Source organism: Sceloporus occidentalis, unplaced genomic scaffold, assembly GCF_023333645.1.
Source record: "Sceloporus occidentalis isolate IW3139 unplaced genomic scaffold, rSceOcc1.0.p SCAF_170, whole genome shotgun sequence".
NCBI classification, from domain to species: domain Eukaryota; kingdom Metazoa; phylum Chordata; class Lepidosauria; order Squamata; family Phrynosomatidae; genus Sceloporus; species Sceloporus occidentalis.
The window spans coordinates 1,574,594-1,599,473 of record NW_028317150.1 but is presented as its reverse complement, the minus strand read 5'-3'; the positions used below and the strand labels follow the sequence as shown (position 1 = coordinate 1,599,473).

Sequence of the window (24,880 nt, the reverse complement as noted above, 5' to 3'; positions counted from 1 at the left end):
CTCTGCTGTCGTGTTTAATCACAAATTTGGTTTACATTAGGCTTGATTGCATTATTTGAGGAATGCTCATTTTTATATTGGAGGTTTCTTAAACTAGGATGTCTCTGTCCTTACAGTTTTGTAATTCTAGCTGGCAGTACTCATGTTTAAAAAGCAATGTACTGGCCGTGTGGGAACGACAGGTACATAATTTGAATAAGTATAGCTTTAAAATGTCATCAGAGTGGTTGCTGCTGCTTTAGAGTGCTGGGAAAAAAATTACTAGTAAAATTTGTTTGCCTCATGTGCCTTAATATTTTTTTACTCTTTTAGGGAACTTTTTTCACATTATCCATGATTAAGTATGATAACATGGGTTAACAAAGCACTACATGTACAGATTTTTTTTTAAATTAGAGGTCTGAGCCCAAATAAATGTTAAGGGTCCAATATGAATACATTTGGTTTCAAGGTAAACTTGTGTCATTTGGACCAAATTGTCCAATTCACAAATTCAGTGATCTCAACTCATCTACTAACTTGCAACATAAATTTGCTACACTTTTACTCATAAGGAATTGGCTGATTCCCATGTCAATGCGGGTTATAATGGAAAGTACAGCAACTTGCAAATTCAAATGGAGTCAACTACAGTGGAGTTGTTAGTTGACATTCATACATGTGCAATTCAAATACAAATACACATACAATAAACAAATATACAATTCTACAAAAGAAAACATTCAATTTCTGTATAGATCTCCTGAGGTTTATTCAGTGACCAAAGTAAGCCACACAATTGGATGACTAAACTCCATAGATAATGCACAGAGAGAATGTTAGCCACACCTCTATAGTATGGGGCTGGAATTACATTTCAAACAAAGGTACTAAGCAAAAAAGAGAAAATAAGATTATTAACTAAAACTTAACCCAGTTAAACAGATGCAATTAAGGTGGGAAGTGGTCAGTTCTCAAAAAGCCCTAATACTACCACCACTCACTAGTAAAATATTGGAGGCACCATAAAGTTGAAAAAAATACTCAAAATAAGGAGCTAATATAGAAATGCAGTGTGGGTTACATTCAATAAATAAAAAGCAATTGCAGACAGTGCAACAATTATCGCAAACACCAGTGAGGCATTGCCTCCTAAATGGAGAATTCTACACACAGTCTGCCTGCTATTGAAATGACTGCATGAGCTCTGTGTGATCTACCAGTACAGTAATGTTTGCTTGTTATGAGTAATGGCCAACTCTGAATGTAGAGGGAGAGATATTTGTAAATTCTCCCTTTATTGACAGATTTATGGTAAAAGACAACAGATTGTAACACATTGCTGCAGGGAGGTACATAGTGAATACAGTCAATACAGGGTATACAGGAAGACCGTGTAAAACAAAGCATTCATAAGGCAATAGAAATCCAATGCAAAGATGATATCTGAAAATGTAACATGCTTGTAACGAGGAAAGGGTCATATATGCATGAGTAGCCCAAAGCTTCAGACTATGGAGTAAACATAAACAAATAAAGCTTGAGGGAGAGATATTTGCCCATCACAGCAGATGCTATAGTGGCTTTACTTGTGGAAGTATGCTGATCTGTAAGGTTGGGAGCTCTGTAACATTGGAATATTAACTAGACTTGGGCACCAGGGGGCTCTTCGTGTTCGTCTTCGTGCTCGTCTTCGGGGGAAAAAAACCTTCGTATTCCGCGAATATTCGCCCGTTCCTGTCTTCTCTTCGGGCGAATATTCGCGGACATTCTTCGTGCTCGTTTAATCTTCGTTTCCTTCCTGGTTGCCTAGCAGAGGTTAATACGGGGTTAACAACACATCGGAGCAGCAGCAGCTGCCGTTTAGGAACGTGTGTGCAACTCTATTGGTCGTTTCGGCAGGGGGCTGGTCTGGCATCAACGAGTGGATTGCAGAACGCACTTCATTCGTTGATGGCAGGCCAGCCCCCTGCCGAAACGACCAATAGAGTTGCACACACGTACTGAGGTGTACTGTACACAAAATGACCTAGAGACAAATGCTCCAAGGAACTTGGCCTCCGTTTATCATACACAATCACACATAGATGTTTAATAAAAGAATAGGGATTATTTTAAATTTTTAAATTGATTTTGGACCACTTGTAATACATGCCTAACATTTGCTACCTATTCACAATGGCATACTTTGCAACAACCCAACTTTTACTGGACAGGACTGGAAAAAAGCAGGACTGTCCACCAAAATCTTGGGTGTGTTGGCAGGTATGCGGATGGAAAAATGTTGGACAAGAACTAAAAAATAGCTTAGGGTTAATGTACGGTTATGTTTAAGATTAGTAGCAGTGCACTGGTTTGGTTAAAGATGTATTATGTCTAAATAATAATTTAATTTTAATGGGTTTTAAAAAAAAAATTAGGGGTTTATTTAAATGTATTTTAAAGTTAGATTTATTATTTAGTACTTTATTATATTTATTTAATGTTTATACTAGTGCTACCTACCGAGCTATAACTACCAACGTGTATTTGCATACCTAGATAGCTAAATTAGATGGGACAGGACTGGAAAAAAGCAGGACTGTCCCTGAAAAAGTTGGGTCTGTTGGCAGGTATGTGGATGGAAAAATGTTATAGTATGAAGTGTGAGTTATAGCGTTAATGCTAGTGAGTGTAGAAGTGAAGGCCAGGAAAAATAACAATAGGAAAGGTCCTTGTGATTTGTGCATTGTACGTCTATGTGTTATGTGTGTTGTCACTGTGTGTTATATGTGTTGTGTGTTATGTGTTATGTCACTGTGTTATTTGTGTTATCGTGTGTGTTATGTTTGGTTGGTTGGTTGTGTATCAGAAGGAAAATAATGAAATGGAAATGGAAAAGGAAATGGAAAAGGCGAATGAGTGGGCAATTGGCGACCCACTCACCTGTTTCACCCCAGGGCAAAGCACCCAAACACTGTCAGTCTTAGACGTTTGGCAGCAGACTTCCAGAGCTCAGACACTAGGCCCTAGCGTAAGCTGGTCACTCCGGCGGAGGTAGCAGGCGTTGCCACACCGCAGACAGAGGCAGCCAGGGGGGAGAAACTGCCCTTACCATTAGGGACATTTTGGGCATGACTCTAGCCAGGAAGCAAACTGGCACAGAAGAGATGCTGGCACCACCACAACCACCACCACCACCACCAGCAGCAGCATTGAAAAATGGGAAAGGCGAATGAGTGGGCAATTGGCGACCCACTCATCTGTTTCACCCCAGGGCAAAGCACCCAAACACTGTCAGTCTTAGACGTTTGGCAGCAGACTTCCAGAGCTCAGACACAAGGCCCTAGCATAAGCTGGCTACATTGGCGGAGGTAGCAGGCGTTGCCACACCGCAGCAAGTGCAACCAGGGGGGAGAAACTGCCCTTACCATTAGGGACATTGGAGGCATGACACTAGCCAGGAAGCGAACTGGCATTGAAGAGACGCTGGCACCACCAGCAGCAGCAGCAGAATTGGGAAAGGTGAATGAGTGGGCAATTGGCGACCCACTCACCTGTTCCACCCCAGAGCAAAGCATCCAAACACTGTCAGTCCTTGGCGTTTGGGAGCAGACGTCCAGAGCTCAGACACAAGGCCCTAGCGTAAGCTGGCTACACCGGCGGAGGTAGCAGGCGTTGCCACACCGCAAACAGACGCAGCCAGGGGGGAGAAACTGCCCTTACCATTAGGGACATTTAAGGCATGACACTAGCCAGGAAGCAGACTGGCAGAGAAGAGACGCTGGCACCACCAGCAGCAGCAGCAGCATTGGAAAAGGTGAATGAGTGGGCAATTGACGACCCGCTCACCTGTTTCACCCCAGGGCAAAGCATCCAAAGACTGTCAGTCCTTGGCGTTTGGGAGCGGACTTCCAGAACTCAGACACAAGGCCTTAGCGTAAGCTGGCTACATTGGCGGAGGTAAAAGAAAAAATGTCGGTGCGCTAAGCTAGTCTCAGGCTCAAATAATACAAATGTATAATATGAGGCCTACCAAACAGTGTGAGCATGCTGCAAATACAGTGTGTTGGCTGTACAATGTATACAAAAAACAAAATTCTGTCTGCGCTTCTCACCCTAATAAAGTTGGCAACAAATATATAAACATAATATAAATGAGAGGTTTTGGTTATATGAATTGGCCAAAGCATAATTAAGCTCACCCGCCACGTCAAGGCACACTCTCAATAGGGTGAGAACCTACTCTCACCTCCTACATAGTGGGCACACAAAGCAGTTTATACTGCTACCAAAACCAAATTAATGTGTTGGGGGAGGTGCAATTAAATTAATTGGCGGAGGTAGCAGGCGTTGCCACACCGCAGCAAGTGCAACCAGGGGGGAGAAACTACCCTTTCCATTAGGGACATTTGAGGCATGACACTAGCCAGGAAGCGAACTGGCAGAGAAGAGACGCTGGCACCACCACCACCAGCAGCAGCAGCAGCATTGGAAAAGGCGAATGAGTGGGCAATTGGCAACCCGCTCACCTGTTTCACCCCAGGGCAAAGCATCCGAAGACTGTCAGTCATTGGCGTTTGGGAGCGGACTTCCAGAACTCAGACACTAGGCCCTAGCGTAAATTGGCTACACCGGCGGAGGTAGCAGGCATTGCCACACCGCAGCAAGTGCAACCAGGGGGAGAAACTACCCTCTCCATTAGGGAGATTTGAGGCATGATTTCAGCCAGGAAGCGAACTGGCAAAAGATGCTGGCACCACCACCAGCAGCAGCGTTGGAAAAGGAAAAAGGTGAATGAGTGGGCAATTGACGACCCGCTCACCTGTTTCACCCCAGGGCAAAGCATGAAAGTCTGTCAGTCCATGGCGTTTGGGAGCGGACTTCTAGAACTCAGACACTAGGCCCTAGCATAAATTGGCTACACCGGCGGAGGTAGCAGACGTTGCCACACCACAAACACGTGCAACCAGGGGGAGAAACTACCTTAAACATTACAGAGAAAAAAAATTAACTTTCCAAGCTAAGAGCTGGGTAACCCAACTTGGGCAGATTGAATTTAAGAAAGGCAATCTGCTCCATCAGATGAGGTGCCATGCGTGAGCGCTGTGGACTCAGTAGGTTTCCAGTCATAGAAAACACGCACTCACTTTGAACAGTGGTTGGCGGACATGATAGTAGCTGCTGCGCAACCCATGAGAGTGCAGGCCACACACTCTTCTTTTCATCCCAGTAGCTAAGAGGATCAACATTAGGCGCAGACCATTTCAGCAGCACTACTCTCCTTTCTGCTGCTAGCTCTGTCAGATGGTCCAACTATACTCCCAAGTGCCTCTTCCCAAAACGCAGCTGCTCCACTCAGCTGTGTTGTGCTGCTTGTGGCACTGCTGCTGATGCTGCTGCTAGGAGTAGCAGACCACATCATCTCTTCCTCCTCCTGCACCTCTCCCTCCTCGGACAGCATTCCCATTTTACGCTGCCAGTCACGCACCTTGTTGACCAATTGCTCCCGGTAGCTACTGAGAACATTAAATTTCAAAGCTAGCTTTCCCTTAATTCTTGGATCGCAAAGGCACGCTAGCATCATTTCGGGACTCTCTTCCATTCGTTTGCGAAGGTGTACTTTTAGCAGATCCTTCAGCTTCCTGACTATGGCTGCTACGTCAGGATGTAGAGTGCCACCTTGAACAGCCTCACGGTTTCCAAGGAACACATCCATCTTGCTGCCTAGATGGGAGAACACTGGGATTACCTGGACCAGACTGGCAGTGTTTGAGCTTAAATTTTCTGTGGCATCCCTGAATGGTTTAAGGACTGCCACTAGCTGGGCGATCACTGTCCAATCCTCCCTATTCAATGGAGAGGTAATCCCAATATTGTGCTCTGAGGCAAGATTATGGATTGCCCTCTGCTGCTCCAAAATCCTCTCCAGCATGTCTAACGTGGAGTTCCACCGTGTACTGACATCCTGACGTAGGCAGTGTACGGGAAGACCTGACCTCTCTTGCTCTTCCCTCAAAAGTTGGCTAGCCTTAACACTATGGTGAAAGTGTCCAGCGATCTTTCTGCAGCGGGACAGAATTACTGCTGCCACATTAGTTCCTTCTGACATTGCTGCCTTCACTACAAGATGGATGATGTGGGCTGCACAGCGCACACCAACAATATGACCATCTCGCAGCGCTTTCACCATATTGGCACCTCTGTCAGTTACCACAAAACCAACTTCAACATTGGTGCCCGCCTCTGCTCCCACCCAAAGGCTAAACATTTTCCTCATTGCATGCAGAATATTTTGGGAAGTGTGCTTTTCATCCATCACTTCTGCATGGAGAAGGAAAGATCGGTAGCCTGCTGCAGCAGCTTCCTTAGACACACCGGGCTGCCACCAGTGTGCTGTCAAAGAAAGAAAGGCATGCTGGCCACTAGGTGCACTCCACAAATCTGTAGTGAAATGAATAGACTGACCAGCAGCCTTGGAAAGCTCCTCTTTCACTGCTGCAACACAGGACCGATACAATGAGGGGACAATGTTCCTGCTGAAAGTGGAACATGATGGAACTGTATATTGTGGAGCCACAGCCGCCATCAATTGTTTGAAAGGCTCCCCTTCGATCATAGAGAAGGATGCCCCTCCAACAGCAATGAACTGCCGGCTCCCTTGAGTGGTTTTAAGCCGGGTTCAAGGGTTGAACCCGGCTTAAAATCACTCAAGGGAGCCGGAGGTCTGCTAAAGACCTCCGATACCGCTCCCTTGCGAGCCTGCTCCTCCAGCGGCGGACATTGCTGTCCGTCTCTGGAGGGGTGCCGGCAAGTTGGCACCCCCCTGATGAGCGGCACCCGGTGCAGACCGCCCCCCCCGCCCCCCGCTAGGTACGCTACTGACTATTACTAACTATAACTGACAAATATATATATAATTTTATAATGAATTCAATTATTAATTATATTAATTAATATTACTGATTTTAAATTAGACACTAGTAGATGAATGTCTACAGTACACTCTACACTAGTATACTATAGTATATATATATATATATGACTGACAAATATATATATATATAATATTATAATGAACTATTAAATTATAGATTCTATTAAATTATTATTTATAAATTCTATTTAATTTATTTAAGCAGGACAGGCAGTAGGCACTAGTGCCAGCCCAGGGCAAGGGCACCCCAGTGCCACTGAGACACTGGGTGCACTGTCAACTCAACAGCACTTACACTACAGTTGATGACAAATAAAAAAAAAAAAAAATTAAATTAATCAAATTATTATTATTAATTATATTAAGTAGCACTGAAGTGAGGATGAAGTACACTGTGAGAAATGGCAGGCTAAGGCTTACCAGTCTCACACAGAACAGAACAATCTCTCTGTAACGCTCGGATGCAGCATAGCAGTGTTGCCAAAGCAGTCACAGCGAAAAATGAATGGATCTCTCAGGCAAGCTCTGGTCTTATAAAGGCGCCTTCAGAATTCAAAAAACAGCAGCACAGGCATTGGACGAGACCCTTAGCGTGACGTCACAAGAGTGAGCTGATTGGACAGACGAGATCAGCTCACTCCTGTTTGAAATTTTGGCGGCTGCGCGGCAAAAACGAAGACGATCACGAAGAATCTTCGATTCTTCGTGGTTGTGAGCCTTCGTCTTCTCCTACGTTTTGCTGGCACTGTATTCTCTTCGGCGTGTCTTCGGAACGAACAAAAAAATGGCCTCTTCGTGCTCGTTTTCATGTTCGCCCGAAGACGAATGCGCAAGTCTAATATTAACTAAAACTTACCACCACTCACCACCACTCACTAGTAAAATATTGGAGGCACCATAAAGATGAAAAAAATACTCAAAATAAGGGGCTAATATAGCAATGCAGCGTGGGTTACATTCAATTGCTAAAAAGCAATTGGAGACAGTGCAACGTGGTCAAGCAAGCCAGGGCGGTAACAGTAGGATACAGACAACAAGCCAAATCAAGTATCCAGGAGAATGGTCACAGACAAGCTGGATTAGAACCAGTAGATCAGTTAGGAAGCTGCCAAGATAAGTACAGGGCCAGGATACAGAGCCACAGCAGTAGGCTTCTTACATTGCACAATACAAAGGACCAGACTGGAGGGCAGAGCAGATATTTAATGACCGGCTAACACCCAGGTAACTTGGCTCAGTTGTCCAAAATAATAAGTAACAGGGGAGATCCAGAGGGGAATGGGTGACCACTAGTGGCTGGAGGTAAGCATGACGGTAGGTATGAAATAGGATACTGGCAGGCGGGAAGGATCCCCAAAGCTAGCCTATATGTTGTCAAAAGAAAATCAACATGGCTTCACTTGGCAATCTCATTTTAGTTATAAACCATGCCTGGATTGACCATCTGGCATGCTGAGCAGATGCATGGTGGGCAGCATACTAATTGCACAAACATACACACACACTTACATTCTCTGATAATCACAAACTTCCTCCTCCCTCAACCTCCCTCAACCTCCCTCTTACATTTTTAGCTCTTTTTTAGTAGAGTTACAGGATTTTTATTTGTGGTGTTTATTATCTACTGTGAAGGTGATTTCTGTATTTCTGTGTTCTGTGTTTTGTCGTACATTTGCGATTCATATGTATCTTTTATATGAATGGTGTGTTCTTCAAAATATACTGTAAAAATGCATGGTTTGACCCTTTTCTAAACAAAAACATATTGGGTCTGGTGTTCAATTTCTTCCAGTGCCGATATTCAGTTATTTTCAGGATTGGGATTACTCCCAGTCTGAACATGGCCGTGCATGTCCAGCATTAGTTGCTACATTATGTTTAGCATCTACCTGTGTACAGCACACCATGTGGGTTTTAACTACACAGAAAAATTGTGTACATTAGTCCTATGCTGTGTTTCTTCATGCATAGTTATGTTTGTTCATGCTTAAACTATTTTCTTTTTTCCTTCTTCTTCAGATGCTTCTCCTCATTCACATCCTTCATCAGTCAGCTCTTCATCAAATTTATCAACCATGACTTCTTTAGACAGTCACAATGTGTATCTAGGATCTACCCTTAATGCTCCTAGAGCAATGACATCAAATATGAATTCTCTATGTTCCCCTGGGAATAACATAGGTCCTTCATATCGAGTGATTACTTCATCAATGGGATCGCACTGTTTGTCTTCTCCACCCAATATCAATTATTCTGGACATGACAGTTCGCAGGTAAGTGCTAATATTAGTATGTTGTATGAATTGTTATTGAATAAATATTTCTAAACCATATTTAAGAACGAACCAAAAATGTATGGGGCGCAGGTACATATAAAGGGAAAAAAGAAACAACACAATATAGTGTAGATGGTATGTTCAAATATAGTGATGAATGTTACACCTACCTGTCCGGCCGGGGTCCCACGGCGTTCCTCGCGCACGTCCCCCTCGTGTACTGACGTGCGCTCTACACGCACACGAGGGGGCGTGCGTATAGAGCAGGCACGCCTCCCGGTCAATGACGGTTCTGTTCGGGCTGCCGCAGCATATCAGCGGCGATCGGAGAAACGATCCGCCGCTACATGCTCGCGGCACCCGACCAGTACCTCTTGTGCCTGTGTGGCACTGCCGCGTCGCTCGCGGCGGCAACACAGGCAGAGAGGACCTCGTAGTTAACCGCCGCGGGCATGCCGGCGGCGATCAAGAGGTTGATCGCCGCTGCATGTCCACGGAGGTTGTTTTACCTCCCCTGCCTGTGTGGCCCCTCCGCGTCTTTCACGGAGGTAACACAGGCAGGAAGTTTTGTTTTGTTGTTGCCATCGCGACGACGCTATTGCGCCGGTCGCGATGACGTCATCTTACCTGCTCTCCCGCCATTGGCTCTATTTAAACCTTCCTGTTCCTTGTTTCATTGCCCGTTCAACGAGTCCATGTTAATGTTCTCTGGGTGCTCTTGCGAATTGATTGATCTCCACGTGTACCAGACCTCGGCTTTGTTATTTGACCTTGATCCTGCGCTGCCCGTCCCGACCTCGGCTTTGTTATTTGACCTTGATCCTGTGCTGCCTGCCCCGACCCCGGCTATTGCATTGACCACGCTCCTGTGCTGCCTGTCTCGATCCCGGCTTGTCTATCGGATATTCTCGCCATCTCTGCATCGTGGGTCCATCACCTGTGGTGCCTGATCCGGCGTAACACATTGAACGGGCCTTACCATGGACCCCGCGGAAATGGCTAACGTCCTCTCCCGCCAGGACCTGCAGGACCAGCTTCTTACGTCCCATTCCTCGCAATTACAGACCTTATCCAGCAAACTGGACACCATGACTGAACTGTTACGGTCTCTGGCTGTCGCTCCCTCGGCCAGACCGTCTTTCTTACCAAGGGATCCCAGCCCAGAGGAAGGAGGTGCTACCGCTCGCTTGCCTCTTCCGGACAAGTATGCTGGGGATCCTAAGGAATGCAGGGGGTTCTTGAACCAATGTTTGCTGCATTTCCGTAACCATCCACGCGCGTTTTGTACATCCTCCAAACGGGTGTCCTTCATTATCTCACTGTTGAAGGGTGAGGCACTGCTGTGGGCCTCTCCCCTTATTGAACAGGACTCTGACCTGATGGATGACTGCCCAGCTTTCATGGCAGCCTTGCGTTCAGTCTTCGATATGCCAGGTCGCAAAGAAACAGCGGAGACCTCCCTGTTGGAGCTACAACAGGGACATAAGACTCTAGCCCAGTATACAGTGGAATTCCGTACCCTGGCCTGTGAACTCCAGTGGGATCAAGGCGCCCTCCGAGCCGCTTATCAGAAAGGTCTCAATGACAAGATCAAGGATGTGCTGTTGTTCCATGAACCCCCATCTGACCTGGAGGACTTTATCACCCTCTGTTTGCGTGTGGACAAGCGCATTCAGGAAAGACACTCGGAAAAAGATAAAGGCAGGCGATATCGGCCGTTTACCTCCCACAGCAGTCCTCATTCTCCATCTACCACACCTAGCCATCCCTCCGAGGAACCCATGGAGATCGGCACTATACGTCATCTCACCGAAGCGGAAAAAACACGAAGGAGGAATCAAGGACTCTGTTTCTACTGCGGGCAAGCGGATCACCTCCTACGTTCATGCCCGCAACGTCCGGGAAACGAAAGAGCTTAGGGGCCAAAGGAGGAGAACCCCTAAGCATTAAGAACATTTCTCCTCCTCAACGCATGTTAATACCAGTCTCGCTTAGGTGGCTAGACCACTCCGTGGTCACCCACGCTTTCATAGACTCCGGGGCGGCTGGTGTGTTTCTGGACGAACAATGGGCAGTACGACTCCTTCTGTGGTGACTGCTGTGGACGGTAGTCTCCTAGGTCGGGGAGTGGTCACCCAAGAGACCAGTCCGCTTACTATGTACATTGGAGCAACCCACAGAGAAACCATCACGTTTGAACTCATACAGTCACCTCATGCCCCCTTGATACTGGGGTTCACCTGGCTACGGCTGCACAACCCTCGCATTGACTGGGACACAGGCGAGATACTTGCATGGAGTCCTTCCTGTCACCGCCTTTGTTCTCTACCTTGCACACGGGTGAACCTCGTTCTGGAAATCAAGCCTACAGACCCCAAGCTTCTAGTGCCGAAGCATTATTGGGACTTTCTGGACGTTTTTTCCAAACGACAGGCAGAACGCCTACCCCCTCACAGACCTTACGACTGTGCCATAGATTTGTTGCCGGGTACCATGCCACCACGAGGACGCACATATCCCCTGTCGGAGCCCGAAAACGAGGCCCTTGAATTGTACATCAAAGAGAGCCTGGAGAAGGGCTTCATCCGACCCTCTTCCTCACCAGCAGGGGCCGGATTCTTTTTTGTTTCCAAGAAGGAGGGCTCCCTTCGACCATGCATAGACTACAGGGGACTAAATCGCATAACCGTAAAAAACCGGTATCCTCTTCCGTTAATCACGGAGATCTATGACAGATTGAAGGGGGCTACGATTTTCACCAAACTCGACCTAAGAGGGGCATACAACCTAGTACGCGTAAAAGAAAACGACGAATGGAAGACCGCCTTTAATACAAGATATGGTCACTATGAGTACAGGGTCATGCCCTTCGGCCTATGTAACGCTCCTGCCGTGTTTCAAGCCTTCGTTAATGACGTGTTCCGAGATGTTGCTCTCCCACGTAGTCGTCTATCTCGACGATATCCTTGTATACTCACCTGACGTCAAAACTCATCGTATACATCTACGTTCTGTCCTGCAAAGATTGCGTGAGAACAGTCTCTATGCCAAAGCCGAGAAATGCGACTTCGAAAAGAACAGCCTTCCATTTCTCGGGTACATCATCTCCGCTAATGGCCTCGAAATGGACCCCAGCAAGTTGAAGGCTATCCTCGATTGGCCTATTCCCCATACCGTAAAAGCTGTTCAACGCTTCCTGGGATTCGCCAATTATTATCGGCGCTTCATACGCAATTATGCCTCCATCGCAGCGCCCATTATCGCCTTTACTAAAAAAGGGGCTAATCCCAAGTACTGGTCCGTGGAAGCCGTGAAAGCCTTCGAGCGACTGAAACAAGCCTTCTGTTCAGCACCCGTTCTGCAACGACCAGATCCTGCCTTACAGTACCTCTTAGAAGTGGACGCTTCAGAGAACGGTGCTGGGGCTGTTCTATCTCAACGAAACCCGACAACGTCCAAATACCTCCCCTGTGCGTTCTTCTCAAAGGGCTTCTCATCCGCCGAACGCAACTATGATGTGGGAAACAGAGAACTACTTGCGGTTAAAATGGCCTTTGAGGAATGGCGTCACCTACTCGAAGGTACCAAACTGCCTGTTGTGGTCATGACGGACCACAAGAACCTACAATATATAGAATCCGCTCGACGCCTGAATCCTCGACAAGCCAGATGGGCCTTGTTCTTTACCCGTTTTAATTATGTCATGACATATCAGCCCGGCAGTAAAAACGTCAAAGCAGACGCTCTCTCCCGTCAATTCGATAGCCATCGTGACTTCACCCAAGAGGAACCCATCATTCCACAAGCACGCGTCATCTCGGCCTTATCATCTTCCATGATGCATCGGATCCGTATGCAACAGGCGCACATCACCGCTTCCCAACGTCCTCCATCAGGTCGCCTCTACGTTCCCCAGCGGTTTCGTGGTGATGTTCTCCACTGGGGTCATAACCCACCTCTGGCCGGCCATCCCGGAGCCCGCAAAACGGAGTACCACATCCGGAAAACCTTTTGGTGGCCGTCCTTAACACGTGACGTCAACGCCTTCATTGCCACCTGTCCCCAATGTGCTCGTCACAAGTCCGTGCACACCCGGCCTTCTGGTCTCTTATTACCTCTTCCTGTGCCAGAAACCCCATGGACTCATATAGCTATGGACTTCATTGTCGACCTTCCTGTCTCTAAAGGGTTCACTACTATCCTCGTTGTGGTTGACAGGTTCACCAAACAGGCCCACTTTATTGCCCTACACAAGCTACCCACGGCATCCCAATTGGCAGACGTGTTCATCAGAGACGTGGTGCGGTTACATGGCCTGCCGCTCCACGTAGTGTCGGATAGGGGCCCCCAGTTTGTATCCAGATACTGGAGGACCCTTTGCTGCAAGCTAGGCATCCGGACACATCTGTCCTCAGCTTATCACCCGCAATCGAACGGCCAGACGGAGCGCACCAATCAGACCTTAAAACAATACCTGCGCTTATACGTCAATGAACGCCAAGACAACTGGTCGTCCTTGTTACCCTTGGCCGAGTTGTCCTACAACAACGCTGTCCACGAATCATTACGTTGTTCGCCGTTTTATGCCGCTTTGGGATACCACCCAATAGTTCTACCACCGCCATCTGCCGCTCGCGGTGCTTGCATTCCTGCCGTCGAGGAGCGGGTTGCCAATATGCGTGCCCATTGGGAAACCCTCAGCGACCAGCTGGTCAAGGCCCAGACCCGCAGCAAGGCTGCTGCTGACAAGCATCGTGCTACGCCTCCTCGCTACGAGGTCGGCGACTATGTCTGGCTGTCCGCACGGAACATCGCACTACGTCAGCCCAGTAGGACACTAGGTCCCCGATTTCTCGGTCCCTTCCGCATCATCCGTCGCATCAACGAGGTTGCCGTGTCCTTTGCTCTTCCTCCGTCTATGCGTATCCCCAACACGTTCCACGTAACTCTCCTTAAGCCCTGCGTGGTTAAATGCTATTCTGTGTCCCTTCGTCCTCCTGCCCCTGTCCTTGTCCGCGGTCACGAGGAACACGTCGTCCGCCGCGTGCTCGACTCCCGTTGGCACCGCGGATCCCTCCAATATCTGCTCGACTGGCGTGGGTACGGTCCTGAGGAACGGTCCTGGGTTCCGGCCCGCGCTGTGCACGCGCCTCTCTGTGTTTCCCGGTTCCATGCCCGATTCCCTCACCGTCCTGGTCCTTCGCGCCCGGAGCGCGCTCCTGGGAGGGGGGGTTGTGTTACACCTACCTGTCCGGCCGGGGTCCCACGGCGTTCCTCGCGCACGTCCCCCTCGTGTACTGACGTGCGCTCTACACGCACACGAGGGGGCGTGCGTATAGAGCAGGCACGCCTCCCGGTCAATGACGGTTCTGTTCGGGCTGCCGCAGCATATCAGCGGCGATCGGAGAAACAATCCGCCGCTACATGCTCGCGGCACCCGACCAGTACCTCTTCTGCCTGTGTGGCACTGCCGCGTCGCTCGCGGCGGCAACACAGGCAGAGAGGACCTCGTAGTTAACCGCCGCGGGCATGCCGGCGGCGATCAAGAGGTTGATCGCCGCTGCATGTCCACGGAGGTTGTTTTACCTCCCCTGCCTGTGTGGCCCCTCCGCGTCTTTCACGGAGGTAACACAGGCAGGAAGTTTTGTTTTGTTGTTGCCATCGCGACGACGCTATTGCGCCGGTCGCGATGACGTCATCTTACCTGCTCTCCCGCCATTGGCTCTATTTAAACCTTCCTGTTCCTTGTTTCATTGCCCGTTCAACGAGTCCATGTTAATGTTCTCTGGGTGCTCTTGCGAATTGATTGATCTCCACGTGTACCAGACCTCGGCTTTGTTATTTGACCTTGATCCTGTGCTGCCCGTCCCGACCTCGGCTTTGTTATTTGACCTTGATCCTGTGCTGCCTGCCCCGACCCCGGCTATTGCATTGACCACGCTCCTGTGCTGCCTGTCTCGATCCCGGCTTGTCTATCGGATATTCTCGCCATCTCTGCATCGTGGGTCCATCACCTGTGGTGCCTGATCCGGCGTAACAATGAAGTGATATATTGCACTCACAAATAAAGAAGGTGATTCGAACCCATCAGCATGGAATATGTAAAATTCTTTAATGTTCTTCGTATAAAATCTACAAAACAAACTAAAAAAATGGTGCAATATCTCAAGGTAAAATACAAGTGTACCAATAAGAATGCACTCACAATTTTTCATGCACAGAAGTGCATATGCAGGCGTTTGGTATAAAAGTCCACCAAAAGGTAGGATGTAATGAAGTCAAATTGAATCTTTCGACGCGTTTCGCCCCTTGGGCTTCCTCAGGAGATCAATCGGTAAAATAATCAGTAATCCCTATTTTACCGATTGATCTCCTGAGGAAGCCCAAGGGGCGAAACGCATCGAAAGATTCAATTGGACTTCATTACATCCTACCTTTTGGTGGGCTTTTATACCAAACGCCTGCATATGCACTTCTGTGCATGAAAACTTGTGAGTGCATTCTTATTGGTACACTTTTAGAGTCCATTTTGTATCCAAATAGGAGCAGGCATTATTTAATGGTTTTCTTTCATCTAATCTAACTCTTCCCCCCGCTTTCACCTGAAAGCCAAAAACATACAACCATATCCTTCTTGTACATTAAGTAGAATTCCCATTATAGTCAACAGGAGCAGCAGCCAATCACATGTATGCTATCTGTAAATTGATGTCTTTAATTCTGTGGTAGTGCTACTGAGCATGTGCAAGAAATTTACACCATAATGCCTATTAGTTTCAGTAGATGCAGCCTGAGGATCAGCAAAATTAGAGAAAAGTCTCATTTTCTTTCGTAAACAAACAGTGCATGTTCTAGTTTACATGCAGTAACAGCCAGGTGTTGGATTTTATTTATATATTCAAAAGTACTGACACAGCCTCCCAGCAGAAGTAGTAGAGGGAATGTATACATGGGATAGTCATATGGGTATTCTGAATCTAAGATGAGACCAAGGACTAATTAAGGTTTGAGACTTTAAAGCAGGAAAAATGCACAGCCTAGATGGGCTGAATGCCTTTAAATTATATGTTGTATGTTATATATTATATGGATTAGTAAATAGCATACCCCTCCCCCAACATTTTAGGTGCCCAAAGCACCTCGATGTAGGTCAGATGCATGGTTAGAGACAATACCTCACCACGTATTGAAGGAGAACACCATGATAATACATCATATTGTTGGTCTTAGCTTCAATGTGTTGCAGTAAGGCGTCATGGGAGATGCAGTAGATTTAACAGCTAGGAGATCCAGCTAGGTGAAATACTCTGATCTCCCTAACAGACCTATGATCCCCTTTTGATAGTAAAAGCGGGACAGTGGGGCAGCTAAACAGTAGAGTGCTCGAGGTATGAAGTAGCAATCTGTGTATTGCACATAAAAAGTCAGGGTAAAAGCCTTGCCCCATAACCGTCCCCCTAAAACAAATGTCCCTTTTTACCATCTGAAATGTAGGAGGTATAAAATATTGGAGTACATACTTTTAAAGTACGTGGCTGCCCACTGCCCACAGACTTGACTAGTGGTGTACCAAGAAACTGACTTATGTTCCATTCAATGTTTTTATTCGTGTATCTAATGACAAAAGTGCATTTGCAATGCTCAAAAGGGGCACTGTGAATGCACCCAGTGGTGTTGAGATGTTTTTTCATATAAGGAATGTTACATGACAGACACTTGAATCTCAGTGTGCTAAAACTTTAAGCCATGTCTTAGGATGCTTGTAAACAGTTCTGACAAAAGAAAAATGTTTAAAATAATGAAATTCTCCAGTGATAGATTTTATTTTATACTCTTTATATTATTACATTTTCTTATATACATTTTTCTTAGAAGACAAGGAACAAAAACTACAAACATTAACAAAATACATAATTAATGTGATAAACATTATCTATATTAATTCATCAGAAAACAAAAACATTAAAATACCCCCTTCTCAAATCTCTACATTGCTTTCCAGTAACATTGTATGCATGATTTGATCTATAGGGTCACCTGCAAAAGCTAGGGTTTTTATATATTTAGAAGTTTTCCATTTTGTTCCCTAGTTTTATTGTAATGTTTCCATAATAAAAGTATTTTCATTTTAGCATAAATTAAAACAGTGGTAAGCGCCCTTTCCAGTGTTATGCTATGGCTCTTGTTGTTGCTGAGCAAGTTCAATTGAAAAATAATTGGTTACATTTAGAAAGGTTAAGGGAATCAATATTGAAATGCAATAAAAGCTACTTTTAGATTAGACTCTATTGCCATTTGTAGTAGAAAACATATCTACCCAAATTGTCTAAATCAAAGTGCAAGCCCACCATGCATGTACATAATCAGCCACTGAACCACAGTTGTAAAAATATAAGCCATCTGATGTTGGATAGATATTTTTTATTCTTGTAGGATCTATATCCCACGTGAATTAATAAAAATGTTAGGTAATGCGAAAAAAGAAATTGGCATTTAAACTGCATAAGTTAGAGGGCTCAGTGGCATCATATGTAAAGCAGGGGCGTACCTAGAGAATTTGGCACCTGGGGCGGATCCTGTATGTGGCACCCCCCCACACACACACACACTTTAAAACTGCATAGCTTCTACCATTATATACCAGCGCAGACACTGAAGGTGGTACAGCATAACACTTACTGTTATCATTATATACTGAGGCAGACATTGACGGTGGTACAGCATAACACCTTTCAGTATATACTGAGGCAGACATTGACGGTTGTACAGCATAACACCTACCACTATATACTGAGGCAGACAATGACGGTGGTACAACATAACGCCTATCACTATATACTGAGGCACACATTGACGGTGGTACAGCGTAATCCCTATCACTATACATTGAGCCAGACATTGACAATAGTGCAGCATAACTCCTATCACTATATACTAATCCAAACATTGATGTGGTGTAGGCCTACCACTTCATTAGTAGTAGGGATGCACCGAAACAAATTCTGGACTGAAACCGAAAATGCAGCATTTACCTGGCCGAAACCGAATATGACCCCCCCCACACCATAAAAAAAAAATCTTTTATTTAAAGTAAGTAACACACCAAAATAGGACAAAAAAATTAAATAACAATATTAATATATATATATATATATATATATATATATCTATATATCTATATATATATATATGATTGTTAACAGCAATCACATTCCTGTCATGCCCAGGCATACGCAAATTCCAGGATGTACTCGCAGACTTGGCATGATAGGAGTATGATTGCCCTATCTACCCCTTCTCACTCCCTTTTGTCCTACCTACCCCGTCTCACTCCCTTCTCCCTATCTACCCCCTATCCCCCCGCCTCACTCCCTTCTCCCTATCTACCCCCTCCTAACGATCTACCCTCTCCCCCTTTGAAGTTCACTTACCTTTCAGGAGTCCTGCGGTGGGGGTGCAAGGCCTCTGTCTCCCAGCTCTGCCACTGTATAGAACAGTATAGAGTGATGGGAGTTATGATGTACTAGAGCATAATTATATAATGAAAAATACATTGGAAATGGTACAGCATAACACCCATCACTCTCACACACTTACCAATCCGCACATATACCAATCCACACACACACCAATCCACACATACACCAATCCACACATACCAATCCACACATACCAATCCACACACATACCAATCCACACACATACCAGTCCACACACACACCAATCCAGACATTTACCAATCCAGACATTTACCAATCCACACACATACCAATCCACACACACACCAATCCAGACATATACCAATCCAGACATATACCAATCCACACATATACTAATCCACACATACCAATCCACATATATACCAATCCACACATACCAATCCACACACATACCAATCCACACATACCAATCCACACATACCAATCCACACATACACCAATACACACATATACCAATCCACACATACCAATCCACACACATACCAATCCACACATACCAATCCACACATACCAATCCACACATATACTAATCCACACATACCAATCCACACATACCAATCCACACATACCAATCCACATATATCCCAATCCACACATACCAATCTACACACATACCAATCCACACACATACCAATCCACACACATACCAATCCACACATACCAATCCACACATATACCAATCCACACACATACCAATCCACACACATACAAATCCACACACATACTAATCCACACATACTAATCCACACATACCAATCCACTCTCACTCACTGAATGCTTTCCTACCTTTCCTCTTTTCTCCTTACAGCTTCTTTTCCTCCTCTTCTACAGTTCTTCTGTCTTCTTCCGGTTCAGTGGGCGCGGCTTCAGTGTTGTGCGCCGGGATCTGACAACAAATCCCGGCGCACAGCAGCTGTTGCCGCGCAGATCGCAAGGGAGCGATATCGGAGGTCTTTAACAGACCTCCGGCTCCCTTGAGTGATTTTAAGCCGGGTTCAAGGCTTAAAATCACTCAAGGGAGCCGGAGGTCTGTTAAAGACCTCCGATACCGCTCCCTTGCGAGCCTGCTCCTCCAGCGGCGGACATTACTGTGTCTGATCCCACGTCCCATATTTGGGACATCTTTGAACCCGGCCAATTCAATTTACCCCATCAAATCATACATTTTTTAATACTAGACACCCTATGGAATATTTTAACTCTTTCCATGCAGGAATTATTGTGAAGATAAAGAATTGTAGGATTTGCTTATTAAAAACTTTTTTTTTGGTGACAGTGGGGATTTTTACATGTTACCATATTTTTTTTTAATTTTTTGTTTAACATTTTTGAACAAAATGTTTTTTACTTTTTTTTTTTTTTTTTACTAATCACGCTGGGCTCCATTGACCTTGCATGGTTGGATGCAGTACCTGCTACTGGATAGACCCTCTGTGAACTCATTTTCTATTGTTAATGCCATCCTGTGAATGACGGCAACGTCATTTACATGATGGCACTTGTGGTTGCTCTTCGGAGCAATCACAAGGGTATCGGGGTAGGGGGGTTGTGTTGCTACATGCCTCGAGGCATGTCAGCAACACAGTTTATGTTTAGGAAGCGATTCCAATTTTTTTCAGCCTCAGTGATGCAGCTATTTAACGGCAGCCCGTACATGTACGGGCATTGTCGTTATCACGTTGCACGGCAACCCCGTACATGTACGTGGATTGTCGTTAAAGGGTTAATACCACAAAATGTAGGAGTGACAATGTAGGTGTTTTGAAATCTGGAGATGGTAAGTTAATTAGTGAGGATCAGGAAAAGGCAGCAATACCAAATGCCTTTTTTTCCTCCGTATATAACAAAGAAGAGCCATTACCTGCCGATTGGCAATTCAGCACTACAGAAATCTTAAATCAATCATGGGAATGGCTGAAAGATAAAGTTTTTAAACAATTCAGTAAACTTAAAGTTGACAAAGCTCCAGGGCCAGATGGGATAACCCAAGGATACAACGGGAAGTTAGTCAAGAAATAGCCTGATTCTTTCCAGTCAGGAATTGTACCAAAGGACTGGTAAAGCAGATGTGGTTCCCATTCTTAAAAAAGGATCCAAATCTGAGCCTGTGAACTACAGACCTGTAAGCTTAACATATGTGGTGGGGAAATGGTTTGAGAGTTTATTAAGAGATGGCATACAAGAATATATTGTGAACAATGATATCATCAGTAGGAGTCAACACGGTTTTGTGAAGGACAGATCATGTCAGACCAACTTAATTGCGTTTCATGATGTTATGAATAAATGTGTAGATCAGGGTGTTGCTGTAGATGTTGTCTTTTTAGATTTAGCAAAAGCTTTTGACACTGTTCCACACCAGCGGCTATTGTATAAACTGGGACAAATTGATTTTAGAGAAAATGCCTGAGTTTGGATTACATATTGGCAGCGACAGGTTGCAAAGAGTTGTTGTTAGTGGTAAATTCTCAAGCTGGACAACCATGATAAGTGGCATGCTTCAGGATTCTATCTTGGGTCCAGTTCTCTTTAACTTTTTTATTAATGATCTTGCAATAGATATGTGAAGTCACTTGTCTGTGTTTGCTGATTACACAAAATTAGGTAAGGTTATAAAAAGTCTGACCAGGATGTAGCTTCTCTACCAAATGATTTGGATAAACTAGGGGACTGGGCAAATAAGTGGCAGATGAGATTTAGTATAGATAAGTGTAAGGTAATGCACCAAAAGGTACCAAAAATAAGCATGCAACGTACACTCTAAAGGGCATTGTATTGGGGATAGCACAAAATGAGAAAGACTTAGGTATAATTGTAGACCATAGACTTTGCAACAAAGTGTAGTGCCAGTCAGTGGTTGTAAAATCCAGTAAGGTATTGGCATGCATAAAGAGGAGTATTAAATCACAAGATGAAAATATAATTTTACCTCTTTATAAAGCATTGGTGAGGCCTCACCTTGAATATGCAGTGCAATGTTGGGAACCCGTTTTTAAGAAGGATGATATATTCACCAAGAGGTCTCTACAAAAGACACAGGGTCATCAGTTGATATTTTTAAGAAAGGTCTGGATGCTTTTCTGTAAATGCTTTTCTGTAATGTTACCTACTTTTATTAAACATGTGAGTTTTTATTATTATTTTTAAAGGTGGGGGTCATTTTCGGTTTTGGCTAAGTGAACCCTGAATGTTTTGGTCCAGAATTTTCATTTTAGTTCATCCCTAGAATAAATCTAGGGAATCCTGAATTTGTAGTCGCAAAACTTTCAAGGCCCAGAAATCAGTGAGAGGAAGAGTAAAGGTTTTGTGTCATTTTACTTTATTTTAATCTGCATATTTTATTAAAGGCCATATTTTTTGTCACAGTGAAAAATGAGTGCGGCCCGCGCACGTATACAATTCTGATGAAGTGGCCCACTGCAGAAAAAACTTGGACACCCCTGGATTATGCCCTTTGTACATGCGCCCCTTTTTCTTTGATTTTTTTACAGATATGATTCAATATGTAAATTGAATTTGTTGAATTAGTTGAAAAAAAATTGTTGGGTAAAAATCATGTTTTTTGGGGGGAGGTGAGGGGGTGGGGGGGCCCTGGGGCCCTTAACAGATTCTCGCACCCGGGCCCTGAGGCGTCTAGTTACGCCCCTGATTTCTGCCTTTCCACCTATGATGAAAAAAATATTCTCAAATACCGAAGGGAGGATAACTCTCTGCCACTTAGGTATTTAGAGATAAAATGTCTATTTGGAGTATAGTTTAACCATTCTTTGTCAGGGATTGTTATGGAGCTATTATGCAAATACTGTGTTTGTTTATGGTGATATTGCATTGCCTTGTACTTCCTGTTTTCCTGTTCAGACCTCTGACCTTGATATAGTTATACAGTTCAACATGATTCCTCAAACTAACAGTTTACAGTGTCTAGATTTCTTTACATGAAACAGGGTTCTTAATCTTTCTATTGTTGAAAGGAAATCATCCCCCCATCATATTGTCAAACACATTTATTTTATTCTCTATCCGCCATTTAAAATGCATGGGACTTAACCCTGGAGCAAAATCATTATTGTTAATAGTTACTTCTATCTAACTTTCTAACACTGTAGGCATAGTGGCATATATATTAATTAAATATTTTTTAGGCAGGTGACATGTGAATGTAATTTAGTGTCCTCAGAATTCCGGCAATAGAACATACATGTAAGTAAGCACCATCTGCCTCGCCATAGAACCTCCTTTATTATTATTTACTATTCCATGAGCATAATTGTCTAATTCTGCTAAAGACATTCCATTCTTGGTTATCATATTTTAGTACATTTCTATTTTTTATGTGGCTAAATCATCTTTGCTTTCTTTAAAGCTTAATGTTATAAACAACGTAAGCTGCTCAGAAGATATAAAACCTCCACCAGGATTGAGTGGCCTGGCAAGTCCTTGCATTAACAGTTATTCCTGCAACAGCCCTGGAGCTTTAACCAAACACATATGTGCCATCTGTGGGGACAGGTCTTCAGGTAATCTAGGAAATGACATATCTCATGTTTTTTCTCTTATATACAGACCAGATGGAGAGACATGATCGCCAATAACAACTTTCTACAAATTAATAGCACTGACATTAACAATGCGTTTAAATAACTGAACTGTTATATATATATGTATATACTGTATATATATATATACTGTATATATATAGGAGTTATAGGGTTTACATTTGTGTTTAGTTGATTCTTCAATAGAATAAAATATTGTATAAATATATCTTAAAAAACTGCTTAACAGCTTCAAACAATCGGACAATTTTACGTGCCAGAAGCTGTCTCTAACTCGTACAAGGAGGTGGGGGGATGACCTGTTCTTACATGAACTGGATAAGGTGAGAATTGTTTATTAGGGACATAAAGGGTGCAGTATACAGAGCCGGTGCATTTTTTTGCCCAAACCCCTCCACTGTACCCTAATGTACTACCTTTTCTTGGAGCTCAGAATCTGTGTTGGGTGTGAGTTTATGAGATTAAAATCAAAGTAATCAGTATGGAAACATTAGCAAATATGTTTCTAAATTATCTAAATTAAATAGATTAGTCTACATTGCTTACTCACTGACTTACTCAAAAGGTCATATAAAATATCATGGTAAACACCCTTTCAGTAGATATCCCTATAACCCCTGAAAACAATAGTGTCCCTCTTTGGCCATTTAAAATGTTGACAGGTATGTTTTTGGTGTACCATGTAGGCCCAGGAAATGGGCATGTACACAATGCTACTATAAACAAACCACACAGTCTGAATAATAACATTACAAATTTGTTTGTATTGGATAATCATATACAACATGGAATCCATGGTAAAAATAATTTTGCATTTATGTACTGTATCTATCGTTAGTATTTACCGTACTTTGTAATTTCAGGCAGTACATACTACAGCTATCAATATTTTTCTATTTCTTTTGGGGGGTTCAGAGTAGTTTGAAAAAACTCAGATAGCCTTTTATTATATGTACATAGTTTTATTATATGTACATGATAAATAGTTATGGATATTTTGTTAAAGGTGACCAGTTCTAGACTAATTTTAATAAAATAATTTAAATAATTTTAAAAGTGTGTTTTTTTAACAAGTTATAAGTTGGTTATATGCTCAAACAGAATGCAAATATTGTATTTCAGGCAAACATTATGGAGTGTACAGCTGTGAAGGTTGCAAAGGATTCTTTAAGCGAACTATAAGAAAGGACTTGGTCTACACTTGTCGAGACAATAAAGATTGCTTAATAGACAAGCGCCAGCGTAACCGATGTCAGTATTGTCGATATCAGAAGTGCCTGGCCATGGGCATGAAGAGGGAAGGTATGTCATGCAAGTGATGCCTGCACCTATGAATACAATTAACAGCAACATCTGAAAAGACAGCCTATAGACCAAATTTGACTAAGACGACTTAAAAATATCATCATGTTTTTATTTGTAACCCCCATTGAATCTTCAACATATTAATTGCTGTGAATGTGCATTTTGCTTATTTTGTTTGCATGTTGGAGGTCCAAATGTCAGTGTTTTTTTGTAAATCACAGTTCTTGTTTACAATGGGAGAGCAATGGTCTAATCTGCAAGGAATTAGTTTGTTTCCTTTGGAGCCAGACTGCATGAGTACTGTGAGTTCCATTGGCTGATATTCCCAGGCAAGTCCTTGAACTGGAG

General features: G+C 44.2%; 1 protein-coding gene across 1 annotated transcript in view; it reads left to right on the top strand.

Annotated features, from left to right (window-relative positions):
* The first annotated feature begins 8,203 nt into the window (after positions 1-8,203).
* LOC149279349 (retinoic acid receptor RXR-gamma) overlaps positions 8,204-24,880 on the top strand; it is a 62,758-nt gene continuing 46,081 nt past the window's right edge. Inside the window, exons 1-4 of the mRNA XM_089501310.1 lie at positions 8,204-8,213; positions 8,915-9,168; positions 23,035-23,188; positions 24,350-24,529. Coding sequence (XP_089357436.1) covers positions 8,204-8,213; positions 8,915-9,168; positions 23,035-23,188; positions 24,350-24,529 — 598 coding nt within the window. The remainder of the gene's footprint in view (positions 8,214-8,914; positions 9,169-23,034; positions 23,189-24,349; positions 24,530-24,880) is intronic.